The 14,662-nt window shown below is 49.7% G+C and overlaps 1 protein-coding gene across 6 annotated transcripts; it reads right to left on the reverse strand.

Annotated features, from left to right (window-relative positions):
- Positions 1 to 727: 727 nt before the first annotated feature.
- FANCE (FA complementation group E) lies at positions 728 to 10,877 on the reverse strand. 6 transcript variants are annotated; one of them, XM_045835731.1, is made up of 11 exons: positions 10,387 to 10,877; positions 7,738 to 8,353; positions 7,174 to 7,218; positions 6,840 to 6,908; positions 6,399 to 6,542; positions 5,873 to 5,996; positions 5,616 to 5,694; positions 4,444 to 4,518; positions 4,198 to 4,264; positions 3,002 to 3,127; positions 728 to 1,243 (listed from the first exon to the last, which is right to left on the reverse strand). In XM_045835731.1, the coding sequence occupies exons 1-11, from the start codon at positions 10,632 to 10,634 to the stop codon at positions 1,142 to 1,144; spliced, it is 1,695 nt and encodes a 564-aa protein (XP_045691687.1). In that variant the 5' UTR covers positions 10,635 to 10,877; the 3' UTR covers positions 728 to 1,141. The 6 variants fall into 6 exon arrangements, with proteins under 6 accessions (XP_045691687.1, XP_045691678.1, XP_045691706.1 ...); XM_045835722.1 differs by having other exon boundaries at positions 10,326 to 10,877; XM_045835750.1 differs by lacking the exon at positions 4,444 to 4,518.
- Positions 10,878 to 14,662: the final 3,785 nt, after the last annotated feature.

A 14,662-nucleotide genomic window follows, 5' to 3' on the forward strand; every position in this document is an offset into this window, starting at 1 on the left:
TTAGGCCGCTGAGAGGATGCAATTCCTGCACATTTGTCTTCAGACTTCCTCTGCCCACTTCCTCCTGCCTCCCGGCACATCTCCTGATCTCTGTCCCTCATCTTGCTCTAATATGGGGCTCCCAGCTTCCGGGGGAGTTGTGAGAAGGGACATGTCAATAAAAGTTGTGTTCTTGGCCTCTCGAAGCCTGCAATGAGGAAGAGCTGGAAAGGTACTTTACCCAACATTTGCTTCAGTAACATCTACCTGTGTTTACTGACCAAGACACCTAGCCAGGTGTTGTGGAAGGTGTAAAACAGACGCACCCACAGTATGGCACACCCTTTCTGCCTTTTCATGTTCTATAGGCCACATCCTCTTCTCAGCCCACAGTAACCCCAGGACACCTCTATCTGTACTCAAATGTCTTCTGCGGAAAAGCCTTCCCCAACTCCAGACCATGTCACTCCCACCTTCAAGCCCACCCCACCCTCTTGGTTGCTGCCCACCTCCCCTACTCAACAGACGCTAACAGTGTTGGGGTGAGTGGTATCACACATTATCTGGCTCACAGAATATGAATGAATAAACCTCAGAACTCTACCACCTTCCTCTACAGAACATTTCACTGGGGAAAAATGCCCCTTGTCACTAGGTAGGGTGGCGTGGTGGCAGGGGGTGCTGGTGAGTTGACTTTCAACAAACACCCAGAGTTAACAGTAATGCAGGGACTGCTTCTAGTAAGACGTCGTTGAATTTCTTGATTTTTATTAAATACCACTGAAAAATCATTATTCAAGTCTGAACAGTACAAAGGATCATAACACACACTGGAACACAGAGTTTTGTTCTGAGCACACGGGGCCCCCAGAGCATCCTCGTCTATTCTGGGTCTGCTGTGACCCTCCTGGGCTCACAGGAAAGTTTCTGAGGTAGAAGTGACAAGGAGTGAGCCAGGGTTGGCAGCCCTTGGAAATCGAGCCCCCTTAGCCTGGCACCTGCTGCCACTTGGGAGGTCAACATGGCCTCTCTGCCGCCTGGAACAGCAGGCAGGTGATGCCTGGGGTGGCCAGGCTCATCCTTTACCCCCAGAGGGGCTGAGGGCAGAAGTATCCTTCAGGAAGTTGGTGAGCAAACTCTAGAGCGGTCCCCTGGTGGAAGGTCAGGGGGCCAGATGTCTCAGCGCGGCCTGCAGGGACTTTCTCAGGAAAGTGGTGTTGAGCGATAGGGGCGCAGCCAGGCCCAGCCTCTGGGTCTCAGTGATCTGGGGAGAAGGAAGAACCATGTCAGGACTCCAGCAGCTGATCTCTCCCCTCCCATCCGACCCTGGGCTCCATTCAGAAAGGGGGGAAATCTAGGACTTAAGGACAATGGAGGGAAGCAATGACTCCCTGAGCAATTGAACTTTATTATTTCACTACAGTGAAGCAGTCTTTGGATTCAAGTAGACCTGGGTGCAAACTGCACAACTTATTAAGTCACCCATATTAATAACAACACAACTGGGTGCTTACTATGTGGCAGTACATTATGTGCATTAGTTCATAAAATCCTCACAGCCCTCCCAGTTACAGATGAGGAAACTGTGTTCAGAGACAGTCACTGCGACTGCCACCTTCCTTCTGGGCCACACTTTCTCTAACCTTTTGCTACAACCTCCTGATAGGTCTCAACCCTGTATCTTCACTCTCTAATCCCCACTCCTTGAAGAGGCTAGAGGTTTCTTTACAAAATGCAAACCACACCACGTCACCCCAGCTGAAGGCCCTGGGAGAACTCCTGGGGCCTCACATTGGAGGTCCTTCCAGGATCTACCCTAAGGGGTCCAGGAGCCTCCTGATATGTGTTCACAAGATGTGCATTCACGTATTCATTTTTCTTCTGGGAGGAGCTATAGCTTTTATCAATTCATCAAATGGGTCCATGACTCTCAAGACAAAGGTAAAGAGCCCACAGCCAGGAATACCTGGCCTTCAAGATAAAGTCAGCTCTGGCTGGTGTGGCTCAGTGGATTGAGTGCTGGCCTGTGAACCTAAGTAAGGGTCACCGGTTTGATTCCCAGTCAGGGCACATGCCTGGGTTGTAGGCCGGGTCCCCAGTATGGGATGCGAATGAGGCAACCACACAATGACGTTTCTCTCCCTCTCTTTCTACCTCCCTTCCCCTCGCTCTAAAAATAAATAAATAAATAAAATCTTAGGGGAAAAAAAAAGATCAAGTCCAAGCTCCTCACCATAACCTACAGGGCCCTTTGTAAGATGCTACCATGGCTTGGCAAGGTGACCTTGGGCAAGTTACTTTAACCATTCTGAGTCTCAATTTCTTTTTCTGTAAAATGCAGCTAATTTCTTCTCACAGTGCTAACTCATGTAAGAAACTAGCGAGTTAACATATGTAAAGGACTTAGAGCAGTGCCTGAGATGTAGCAGGAGCTATGCAAGCATTAGGTCTCGGTGTTTTAGCCCACCTCATCCCCCACCATTCTCGGCTCTCACGGCTTTAGGCCCAGCTACGACGAACCACCTGCAGACCCCTCGGACATTCACTGCCTACAGGTCACTTTGCCCTGAATGCCCTTTCCTCCATCTTCACCCTTAACTATGACCTTTTAAAAATCAGGAAGCCTGTTTCAATTCATAACCACGAACAAGGTTTAGTTGCCCCCTCTTCCTCTGTCACCAAAAGCCCTGTGCACACCTGTCACCTGGCTCCTACCAGATATTACAATGATTCGTTTATCATGTCTCTCCTCTCACTATCCCGGTGTTAGGGGAGGGGGTCAGGTCAAGGGTAGTGACGGCGATATAGTTGATTCCCCACTGTTGATTCCCCATATGGCATCTGGCCCACAGCGATGTTGGCTGAGTGAGTGAACTCTTAAGTAGTCTCATTCCGTAGTCCTGGGCTTGAACTTGTAGTTTCCTTGGCTAACATTCAAAGCTTTCTCCCTGGCAAACACATGTACACCCTCATGCAGGGTCAGAGCAGCAGGACCAGCGCTCATGGCCCTGTTGGCACTCACACTGGCCTGATACTTGGTCATCACCGTCAGCATGAGCTTGGCATAGGCCATGGACGTGGTGGCTGCCAGCCCCTCTTTGCAGAGCCTTTCCATCAACACACTGAACTTCTCGGGGGTCGTCTCCACCTGCACACGTTGGGAGTTAAGACAGTAGCACAAGAAAAGGCCTCGCATTTAATTCCCAGTCCCACCACTTAACTCGGTGTCCCTGTGCAGATCACTTAACCAGAGTAAGCCTCAGTTTCCACTGCTATAAAATGGGGCTCATAAAATCTAACTCTGAAGGCTGTGAAAAAGATTAAATGAGATAATGCACATACAGCTGGCACCTAGGTCTCAGAAGATCGTGGCAACCTTTGCAAAGGCTCAGATTAGAAGCAAGGAAGGCCAGGGATCCCTAGCCTGGCTTAGTGGTTACAGATACACAGGAGTAGTACTGCCAGCATAATAATAATAGCTCTTCATGATAATAACTTAATAAACATTATTACGTACCAGGCACACTCGAGCACTTTACACCAATTACCCCATTTAAACCTCACCACAGTCTTCTGTGGTGGGTGCTATTGTCATTTCCTTTAGTAGATGAGGAAGCTGAGGCCTAATGAGGCCTAAGCTATAAACAAATGCAGCAGAAGTTTCAGTACTGATATGGAAAAATTGTCAAAATATGTTAGGTGAATAAAGCAAAATACAGAGCTCCGAGCCTGCTGTTACCGTCTATGTAAAAAGCGGAGGAAGAGTGCGTTTATGCCTACATCCTTGTAGATACAGAGCGTCTCTGGGAGGGATCCCCTGAAACCAATAACACCGATTCACCCTGGGGAGGGGAATCTGGATGGCTGGGGAATATTACTATTATCATTTTGAGCTTCCAAAATTGTGAACATATGAATGTATTACCTATTCAGAAATAAAACTAAATGTATACACACACATCAGAAAGTACCTCCCCAAGGCCCCAGAGCCTGTAAAAGGCACTGATGGGATTTACCAGGCAGTCAGGTCTCCGCTACCAGCCTTTAAGCCCCAGGACTCCCCCACAGTCACAGCCCCCCACCCCCACCTCTATAGGGCAGCAGTCCTGCCTGCCCCTCCATCACAGAAAGGATCAGAAACCCAAGCCCCACCCCCCACCCCCACCCCCAGCCCTGAAGCGCTTCTTTGGGCACTCTTCCCCAGGGCAGCCTGCCCACCTGCCGCTCCAGGAGTGACTGCAACACCAAGAAAGTCTGCTCCTTCCAGGGCAACTCCAAGATCTGTCTGTAAAGCACAGGGCCCAGTGCTGGTTAGCTGGCCTCCCGCCCAAGCCTGGGTATCCACTGCTCCTATCTGAAGGCAGGGCAAGGCCCAGGGGCAGCCAAGATCCCGGTCACCAGAGGAAGGAGTCAGACCCCCCAACTCCAGGTGCTGCCCAGTAGCCACTGTTGCAGAGCCCGTACCCAGTGCTGGGAAGGCCACAACCCAAGACACCAGGAGCTGACAGTGGACTTAGCAGTGGGGTGTACAAAGGTCCCCTGAAAAATAACAAGGAGTCAAGAGCACATTCTGAGTACAAAAGTTGAGGGTGACCCAGGGAACCTAATGATGGGTGACAGGACACACCCGAGCCTCCTGGAGCAGGCACACCTTCCCCATGGGGCCCCACCCACAGCGGGGTCCTCTCCAGCTGTGCTTCCTATCCCACCGCACGGTCCTCAGCTCGTCTGGAAAGGCAACATGTCACACAGGCAGTGTGGCTTCCTGGGGTGGCAGGCTTGGGTTTGATCCCAGCCTTTCTCACTCGCTCGCTGTGTGACCTCTGGACACACCCCTTAACCCCTCTGAGCATCTTTAGGGCAGTGGCAGCACCCACCTCACCAGACGGCATGAAGACTAACCAAGATAATGAACCCAAGCACCGAGACAGTGCTCAACATGTGGAGGCTAATAGTATTTTTGAGACTGTCCCTTACTCACATTATATGCAGAATGTTATATTCATGTCGGTACCCAATGGGGTCTTGCCTTCTCATTATTTCTACATGTCTAGGTGTTGACTCCCCAATTTTAATTCCAATTTAATAACAACTTCTTAGCATTTACTAACTGCCAGGTACTGTACTGACATCTCTATATGAATTATCACATATAGTATCTAGAAAAATCCTACACAGTGAGTATTATCCCCATTTTTCAAATGAAGAAGCTCTGAGAGCTTCTTATATGGAATAACCTGTTTGAATTATACATTTAAAAAAAAAAAGCAAAGTTGAGATTTAAAACCACGCCTTGTCTGACTCCGAGCCAGCACTCCTCACCACAGTGCCAACTTCCAACGACGCTGCGAGCTACTCGAGAGCCGGGACCACCTGTCTCCTCCCCGCATCCCGCAAGGCACCCGGCAGGAAGGCTGAAACCCCTTCGGGCGTGGGAAGAGGCTACTCAGAACAGCAGCCTGCACGGCCCAGTGGGAAGGCACCGATCAGGTTCAGACAACAGCGGGAGGGGCACCTCCAGTCTTTTGGGCACGGAGGCTGGTGCCCAGTGGCTCCAACTCCACAATACCAGGAACAGATGTGGTTGGGGGGGCGGGGGGGAGTAGGAGTGAGGGTGTGGAGGCCTGCACACTCACCCGAGGATTAGAAGCTGCCTGTCTGGCTCCAGGGCCTCGTCCTTCATAAGGCAACACAGTAACTCTGTTTGAGCTGGACCTGGGCGAGAGGCAGCAGAGGGGGAAAGTCTGGACAAAGTGGCAGGAGAGGATGGGACTGCAGGGAACAGAATGCTCGGTTCATTACAGGGCACCATCAGGGAAGTAACAGGTTTTACTCGTTGGATGCCCAGCTCCTGCCAGGGTCACGTGGGGGTGAGGGCTGTTTCCAGAGTTACCTGCTTCTGGGGACCGGAGAACGGGGCCCAGCAGGGCCCTGCAGACGGCGTGGGTGTACTTGGCACAGAAGGAAGTCAGGGAAGTTGTGAGCAGGCGGGAGGCTGAGGAAGTCAGGGAGAGGATCTACAGCCAATGGAGAGGAAAATGCTATTAAATTCATTTCTTCTTGCCTTCCATAAATGTTTAGCAGACACATATTTCAGATGGTGATATATGTTACAGAGGGAAAAAAGTTCTTTTATCTAGGACTCATGTGAACCCACCCACTAGAAAAGACACATAGCTCCCTTCTCCAGGTCCCAAATCCCTGAGCCCAAATCCTTCTGGAATGGTCTGAAGTTCAAGGAGGAATTACATGCCACGTGGTAGAGGGCCCAGGGGCCCACACCCTTCCCTTGTCCCAGGCTGCCTGGACAGGCCAGATACCTGCAAAGCTGGAACACCCTCTCCCAAACATCACATTTCTGAAGGCTCAGACTCTCCCTGCCTGGGCCTGGCAGTCTGAGTGCACCCCGGTGCACCTACCCGTCCAAGGAAGAGGCTCCTGGCCAGCGCAGTAGCATTGCCGAGGCTAAGATCTGGTGACAGGGACTGCAGCCAGGTACAGAGCTGCAGAAGACCTGTGTCCGACAGCTGGGGGATCTGCAGCCGGGCACACAGCAGGTCCATCTGCCGAGCAGGAGGGAGGACAGAGGGGCATTCCATGTGCCTCTGCTAGGCTGTCTCAGGCCAACTGGACAGCAGAGGGGCAGGGTGAGGACACCCAGGGCCAGGTAAGGCTGGGAGAGCTGCTCCATGAGGTGGAGTCAAGGGCTAAAAAAACCACTCAGGGTGACCCCCGCTTGAGAAACAAACAAAAAAAATCCCCTACCAAAATGCCACAGGAGGCAGGGATACATGAAGTTAAATGGAAGGGCTGGGGAGAGGGGATGTAACCTCAGGTCCAGGCAGCCTTTCTGGACTCACCTGGCTGGGACTGCATTCATGGAGAAGCTGCAGTTCAACTGGGGGGCCACTCTCCAGCCTCTCCAACCCCTGGGAAGGCAAACCCTGCGTCAGGGCTGGCAGAGTGCTTGATGACAAGTCACTGAGGCCACCCCTTCAACTGGAGTGGGTGGCTGAGGACTCGGGAAGGTGCTACCAGACAACGTATTTATACTGGGGCCCAGACATGCCCTGCAGTGACTGCTCCCGGATCTTCAGTACAAACGCCCTGTGCCTCACTGCACCGCGTCCTCCCTGAGCATGGCTGGGCTCCAGGAAGGTGAAGGGCTATGGTGAACAGGGGAGGGCCACTCACCTCCCCGAAGGTCTTGAGCACCTTCTGCAGCCTGGGAACCTGGTCCTGTAGAGGAGAGTCAGTCACTGCCAAGTCCCTACCCATATGGTAGGGCTTCAAGCCCAGCCTCAGCTCCCTTTCTTAAGACCCCAAATTGGAGGGAGCTAGTAGGCAAAGATGACTCAAGAGTGCCAATAACATAAAGCCTAAACCTTAAAAAGAGCTTAAGAACTCAAAGTAGACACAGACTGTGCAAATCCAGCTGTCTAGACTTGTCTTCTCTGCATCCACCCCAATGAGGGTAGACCCAGGCCTTGGGCTGGGAGGGCAGGCTGGGTGGCTCTGGAGCCACTCCTCTTGGCTGGTACCCTTTAACCTCAAGTTATAGATCATTAGGGCAAGGGCTTCCCACCTCCCTTAACTCCCTTCCCCAGAATCTGTAGAGCAGACTACACATGCCCTTAACCCCACCCTCCCGCCCCTTGCTCCACAGACAAATTGAGAAAGCGTCCCAACCAGCTTTTGCCCTGGATAAACCCCCTACTCCAAAGGGTCACTCTAAACCTAGCCTCCTCACCCTTGTACCTGGATAGCTTTTGGCAACTCCAAACTCTCAGCTGGTCCCTTTGCATCCTCCAGACTCTGGCCAGCCTCAGTGGGCTCAGCTTCCACGACAGGTTGGTTCTTAATGGGTGATGTGCCTCCTCCACCTGCCGGAGTTTCCAAAGGCTCACGTCCCACTCTCTCCTCCTCATAATGTTCTTCTTCTTCGCTTTCCAAACACCGGAACCTTTTGGGGGCCCTCTCCCTCTCAGGGCTGGCAGGCTCTTCTGGCTCCTTTCTGCGTTTCCTAGGCTGCTGGGAGTCCTTGTCCTCTTCTTTTTCCTCTTCAGCGTCTGGAGACTGGGCCAACTTCAACCTCCTGCCCCCAGGGCCCAGATGCCTACACAGGTCTCGGAGCTGCGTCTGGCAACTTTTAGACAGTGGGGACGCTCCCTCAATGGAGACCCCAACACCCAGGTCCCTTTGCAGCAATTTCCCCAGGGCCTGGAGCCAGGCATCAGGGTCAGGGCTTGGGTCCTGCCGTAGGACCTGCAGCAGAGGGAGCAGTCTGTTTTCAGGGAGCGATGGCCTAACAGCCATCAACAGGGACATCAGGTTCCGCTGGCATAACACGGGCAATCGCAGCAGCAGCGGTTTCCTGAGTAGCAGAGGGAGGCAAGCAGTTAAGGGTTTTGCTGAAAGGAACTCAGGGCAGGCTGTGCAGAGCTAGAGGCTAGATGGGAACGGACAGATGGGGGGCTGGGAGGTACCCGTGAGTCAGTGTGGAGGGAGGGGGACAGCACGAGTCACCCAGCAAGTGTTCACTGAGCATCTGCTATTCTATGCTGGGCCCTGCTCTTTGACACTTCCTAGTTCAGCTCAAAAATTCATTTGTTTTACATAAAAAAGAAAAAAGTCCTTGCCCACACTTTATGTAAAAATACTCCAAGATGCTGTGCAAGACTGTGGCCCTGTGCTCCACTTGGCACTCCCTTGAAGTCACAGTGACATCTGCCCAGCCCTGATGTTCCACACACCAAAATGAGTTCCGGGAGGTGGACAGTATGTCTCCTTCCTGTGTCCCAGTACCCAGCATAGCACCACCCCTAGCAGGCACTTGGTACGCATTCACTGAATGAATTAACCCTGACAATAAGTGTCCAGATACAAGCAAGGGCTGCTGAGGACACAGCAATGTCACCATCTATAATGTTGTGAAGGCACAAATCCAAATGCTGGGTGACCCGAGGTTTATTGGGGTGGCAAGTCGTGGGAGCAGCTAGCCCATCACCCATCAGGCCTCTGCCCCTCTCTATGCACGGCTTTGAAGAGCTGTTCAACATCACACACACAGGTTCTTGGATGTGTATGAGAGGAAAAAAAGCAACTTTCTTTGTGGAAAACAAACACTAAGTGAGAGAGAAAACTAGAGTATAGGTTTAAAAAAATGGTCAATTTGTGGTGAAGGATATTTGGGAGTAGAGGTGAGAACGACCCTATTTAAAAGGCTTTTAGCCTTTTTTTTGTACATGGACCCCCTTATCAGAACAAATGTTAAATGTATAAAACAAAATACATATGGTTACAAAAGAAACCAATGATACTTAAGTACAGTTCTATCCAGGGACCTTAGGTTAAGTTCCCCCTCCCCTTACTCTGTCCAGAAAAAGCCAGACAGCTGGAAAGCATTTCTATAGCCTCCAAATTGGGGGTTTTGAAAGTGCTCCTGATCCATCTATTGAAATAAATTTAAAGAGGACTGTGTGAAGAAAATATAAGAACTTATGTTTTGACTTACCTAAAACACAAGAAATTAAGTATTGCCAATATTTAATGTGTGGGTTGGCCCTGACCCCATTCTGAGGCAGGGGTTTCGGAGAGCGGAAGGCGGCTCTTCACACCCCTAGAGGCTGCAGGTGGCACTCAGTTTTTAACTTTCCCTGTATTTTAGTTAACGTTAACAGTTAAATGCATTAGACTGTCTTGAGTACAACATTAACTCTTTTTAAGAAAACGGAACCTTCACAAAACGGACACAGGGCTTATAAGGCTGCCTGAAAAGAAAGTGAATACCAGTAATGGAATCACAACCAAGTAGGAAAATGGCAGGGTTGACACCTCTGCACCTAGTAGGAATAGTCAACCACATAAAGAGGCAAAAAAGAAAAGTTCAAATTCACCCAAAACTAGAAATAATCAAGAACACCATCTGTAAGGAAAGTGATGTTGCCGCAAAATGTATGTTACGCTTTGAAAAAATTAAATAATACAAAGCCACCACAGCCAGATGTTTGTCATTTATCTCATTTTAAATTTCAATTTTTGTATACGTTATAATGTACGTACTTTAACACGTGTACACTTTGTACTTAAGTATGCCTATATTGAAGGTATGAGTTCAATTTTTCAGAGATGGAATGTACGATCAAGATCGATCTGAGCCCACTGACATAATTAATTTACACCCAGCCGGAGGCGAGTCGCGTCCAGGTACGCGGCACTGGCCAGCACACAGTAGGTACGAAATACCTCCGGGTGCGCGGCAGGGACCCTCTCGCTGGGGGAATTAACCGCACCAAGCCTCGGACTCCTCCTCTGGAGAAGGGAGGAGGCGCCAGCCCCTGCCTCACCGACAGCGGAGGGTGAAATGCGGCGTAGTGCGCTCCGCCAGCGGCCAACCGGACCACTTACAACTGCAGCCGACAGTCCGGGCCCTCCGTGACCGCCTCCTCCCGGCACAGCGCCTCCAGGACGCGGCCCCAGGCGAAGGGCTCTCCGTCGCGGCTGCCCAGCACCCGCAGAACCCCCAGGCCGCGCCGCGCCCCGTCCGGCCCCGCCTGCAGCGCCTGCAGCAGGAGGCGGGCGGGGGCCTCCAGCTGAGCCCAGGGCGCCAGTTCCGAGCTCTCATCCCGAGCGGGCGCCGAGTCCCGGGATGCCATGCCTGGGACCCGCGTCGCCTCCCCTCCCGCCCACCCGCTCAGGTTCTGTTTCGGGCCTCAGCTCCAAGGCCTGGAGAAAGCGAGGACTCCAGTACTCGCCCGGACGCCGCGGCAGGGACCTTCCCGCGCCCGCCACAATTCCTCCTCAGGGCTCAAAACGTGGGCGCTGCAGCCCTTGAACTGCATGCTGTAAAAAACAGAAAGAAGCGAGAAGCCCGCCCGGTTGCGCCGCGCAGGGGCGGCCGGAAGGGGCGGGGCCAGCAAGAGCGTAAAGGGAAGGGAGTAGGGGGAACTCGGAAGGCGGAGGAGGGCGTGTCTCTGGAACAAAGTGGGCCACAGCGAAGGGGGTCTGTTGTGGGTGCGGTCACACCAAAGAGAGTGAGGCAGGGCGGGGCTTGATGGAGGGGCGGATCCTCGGCTGCGGTCCTTAACTGTCCTCCACTGAGAACGGGGGTGCACAAAGGGCGTCAGGGATCCCGTTGTACTTCGGGATCCAGCCATCATTTAATTTTAGTTGACGCCCATGTTGCTTGTAGATCATGAGCGATGAGATGGCCTTTGATCACATTTACCACCCCACCATAACGTCACCTGTTTCACAGGCTATCAACTGCTGTCATTTAGGTTTTAGTCCTCTCTAGAAATATTTGATGTACGAATATCCCTGATAATGGGGTCGCAGTAAAAGCTAACTCCCTCTATGTAACCAAAAGTCTTGCTTGGAACTTCCTCCTAAAGGCAAGAAGCAGTCTTGCTCTGATTGTTTATATGGGGCCGGACTGGCTCCACCTCTCAAGGTTTCAGTTGAAAGAACTTTGTTAGAGGAGGCAGGCTTCAGCAAAAGGAGGTGCAATCTTGTGATTTCTAAGAAATACATGTAGATATTTGTTCATTCAAATGACTGAAAGTTACGCGGCAGACATACTTGGTCTTCCACAGTTCCTAATTTATAGCTCCCAACCCCCTTGAAATTTCTGAAGCCGCAGGAGTTCGTGTTATGTTAATGAGGCGACTTTTGGATCCCACCCAATAGGAGCCAATGGTGTGGTTAGACAAACTTTCAGTTCCACCCCCTGATTGGGGGTATCAAGGGGGCAGTGCTTGAGGTTGAATTAATCATCAGTGACCAATGAATTAGTCAATCATGACTTCCTAAATGAAGCCTCCACAAAACCTAAAAAAGAATACCTCCTGGGCCTTCTTCCTTGAGCTTCCACGTTGAGGAACCAGAACACTTCCACCTTGCTGGGCCCCAAACTCCAGGAGGCAGAAGCTTCTTACTTTGGGACCTCATTCTATGTATCTCCTCACCTGGCTGTTCATTCGTGTTATTTAATTCCTTTGCTAATAAATCGGTAATCTAGTGAGTATACAGGTTTTCTTGAGTTCTGTGAGATGTTCTAGCAAACTAATCGAACTCAAACAAAGGGTCTCAGGGCCCTCTGTTGTGAATCTGGTGGGTCAGAAGCACAGGTAACAGCATGGGTTTGCACGAACTGGCCTCTGAAGTGGAGGGTGGGACCGAGCCCTTTACCTGTGGAATATGATTCTAACTTCTCAAAGATGGTGTCAGAATTGAGCTGAACTCTCCATCTCTGCTGTCCTCCAAGAATTGCTTGGTGTGGGGAAGCTTCCACACATCACACGCTGGAACTGAGTCCTGGGATCCTTTCAGGAGGGATCACAGTGTGCAGGGTAGGGATAAAGGGAGAGGGGACAGGAGCCCCACAGCACTCCGTAAGCCCTTCTTTGGGTATCACCTTGTATTTCCCATCATCTGAACTTCAGCTGCTACACACACACATCCATTCATTCAGTAAATCTTTTTTTCCTTCCTAGAGTTCTGATGTGGACCCCCGTTTCTGGGGTCTACCACACAGAACAGTTTCCTATATAGTTCTACATTTTTAATTTAATCTTTATTGTATTTTTTCCATTACCATTTAGCCCCCTTATACCCCCTCCCTCACAGTAGTCACCACCCTGTTGTCCATGTCCATGAGTCCTTTCTCTTTTTGCTCAATCCCTCCACCTCTTCACCTACCCTCACCCCACTAGCTGTCAGCCTGCTCTCTCTGAGTCTGTCTCTATTTTGCATGTTAGTTCTGTTTGTTCATTAGATTCCACACATGAGTGAAATCATATGGTATTTGTCTTTTCTGATTGGCTTATTTCACTTAACATAATTTTCTCCAGGTCCTTCCATTACTGTTGCAAAGGGTAAAATTTTTCTTCCTTTTTTAGGGTCGAGCAGTATTCCATTGTGTAAGTGCTCATAGTTGTTTTATCCACCCATCTATTGATGGACACTTGGGCTGCTTCCATATCTTGGTAATTGTAAATAATGCTGCAATGAACATGGGAGTGCTTATGTTCTTTCAAATTAGTTTTTTGGGTTCCTTTGGATATATTCCCAGAAGTGGGGTCAAAAGGCAGATACATTTTTTAAAGATTTTATTTACTTACTTTTAGAGAGGGGAAGGGAAGGAGAGAGGGAGAGAAACATCAGTATGTGGTTGCCGCTCACATGCCCCCTTTTGGGGACCTGGTCTGCAACCCAGGCATGTGCCCTGTCAGGGAATCGAACTGGTGACCCTTTGGTTCACAGGCCAGCACTCAATCTAATGAGCCACACAAGCCAGGGCTCATTTTTAATTTTTTAAGATATCTCCATACTGCTTTCCACAGTGGCTGCACCAGTCTGCATTCCCACCAACAGTACAAAAGAGTTCCCCTTTCTCCACATCCTCACCAGCACTATTTTATTTTATTTTATTTTATTTTATTTTATTTTATTTTATTTTATTTTATTTTTATTTTTGAGAGGGGAAGGGAGGGAGAGAGAAACATCAATGTGTAGTTGCCTCTCGTGCTCCCCCAACCAGGGATGCGACTTGCAACCCAGGCATGTGCCCTGACTGGGAACTGAACTGGTGACTCTTTGGTTCACAGGCCAGCACTAAATCCACTGAGCAACACCAGCCAGGGCTGTTTTTTGATTTCTTGATGATAGCCATTCTGACAGGTGTGAGATAGTATCTCATTGTGATTTTTATTTGCATTTCTCTGATGATTAATGGCACTGAGGGTCTTTTCATGTGTTTATTGGCCATCTGTATGTCCTCTTTGGAGAAGTGTCTATTTAGGTCCTTTGCCCATTTTTTAATTGGGTTGTTTGGTGTTGAGTTTTGTAAGTACTTTATAAATTTTGGATATTAACCCCTTATCAGATGTATTGGTGAATATGTTCTCCCATTCTGTGGGTGCTCTCTCGCTCTCTCTCTCTCTCTAAGATTTTATTTATTTTTAGACAGAGGGGAAGGGAGGGAGGAAGAGAGGGAAACATCATTGTGTGGTTGTGTATCACACGCCCCCTACTGGGGACCTGGCTTGCATCCCAGGCATGTGCCCTGACTGGGAATTGAACTGGCAACCCTTTGGTTCTCAGGCTGGCACTAAATCCACTGAGCCACACCAACCAGGGCTGTGAGTTGTCTTTTTATTTTGCTGATGATTTCCTTTGCTGTGCAAAAAGTTTTAATTTGATGAAGTCCCATTTGTTTATTTTTTCTTTTGTTTCTCTTGCCTGGGGAGATATATCTGATAAAAAAAATTCTATGAGCAATGTTTGAGATTTTGCTGCCTATGATTTCTTCTAGGATTTTTATGGTTTGGGGTCTAACATTTAAGTTTTTGATCCATTTTGAATTTATTCTTGTGTGTGGTATAAGAAGGTGGTCTGGTTTCATTTCTCTGTATGCATCTGTTCAGTTTTCCCAACGCCATTTATTGAATAAATTATCTTTAGCTTTTATGTGCTTTGTATGTGCTTGCTTCCTCTGTCAAATACTAATTGACTTTTAAAGTGTGGGTTTATTTCTGGGCTCTCTGTTCTGTTCCACTGATCTGTCTGTCTGCTTTTATGCCAGCACCATGCTGTTTTCATTACTATAGCCTTATAGTAACATTTCATGTTAGGTAGTGTGATTCCTCCAACTTTGTTCTTCTTTCTCAGGATCCCTAATGCT

The sequence above is a fragment of the Phyllostomus hastatus genome, unplaced genomic scaffold (assembly GCF_019186645.2).
Source record: "Phyllostomus hastatus isolate PE091 unplaced genomic scaffold, TTU_PhHast_1.1 phas_contig_1048, whole genome shotgun sequence".
Classification (NCBI taxonomy): Eukaryota; Metazoa; Chordata; class Mammalia; order Chiroptera; family Phyllostomidae; genus Phyllostomus; species Phyllostomus hastatus.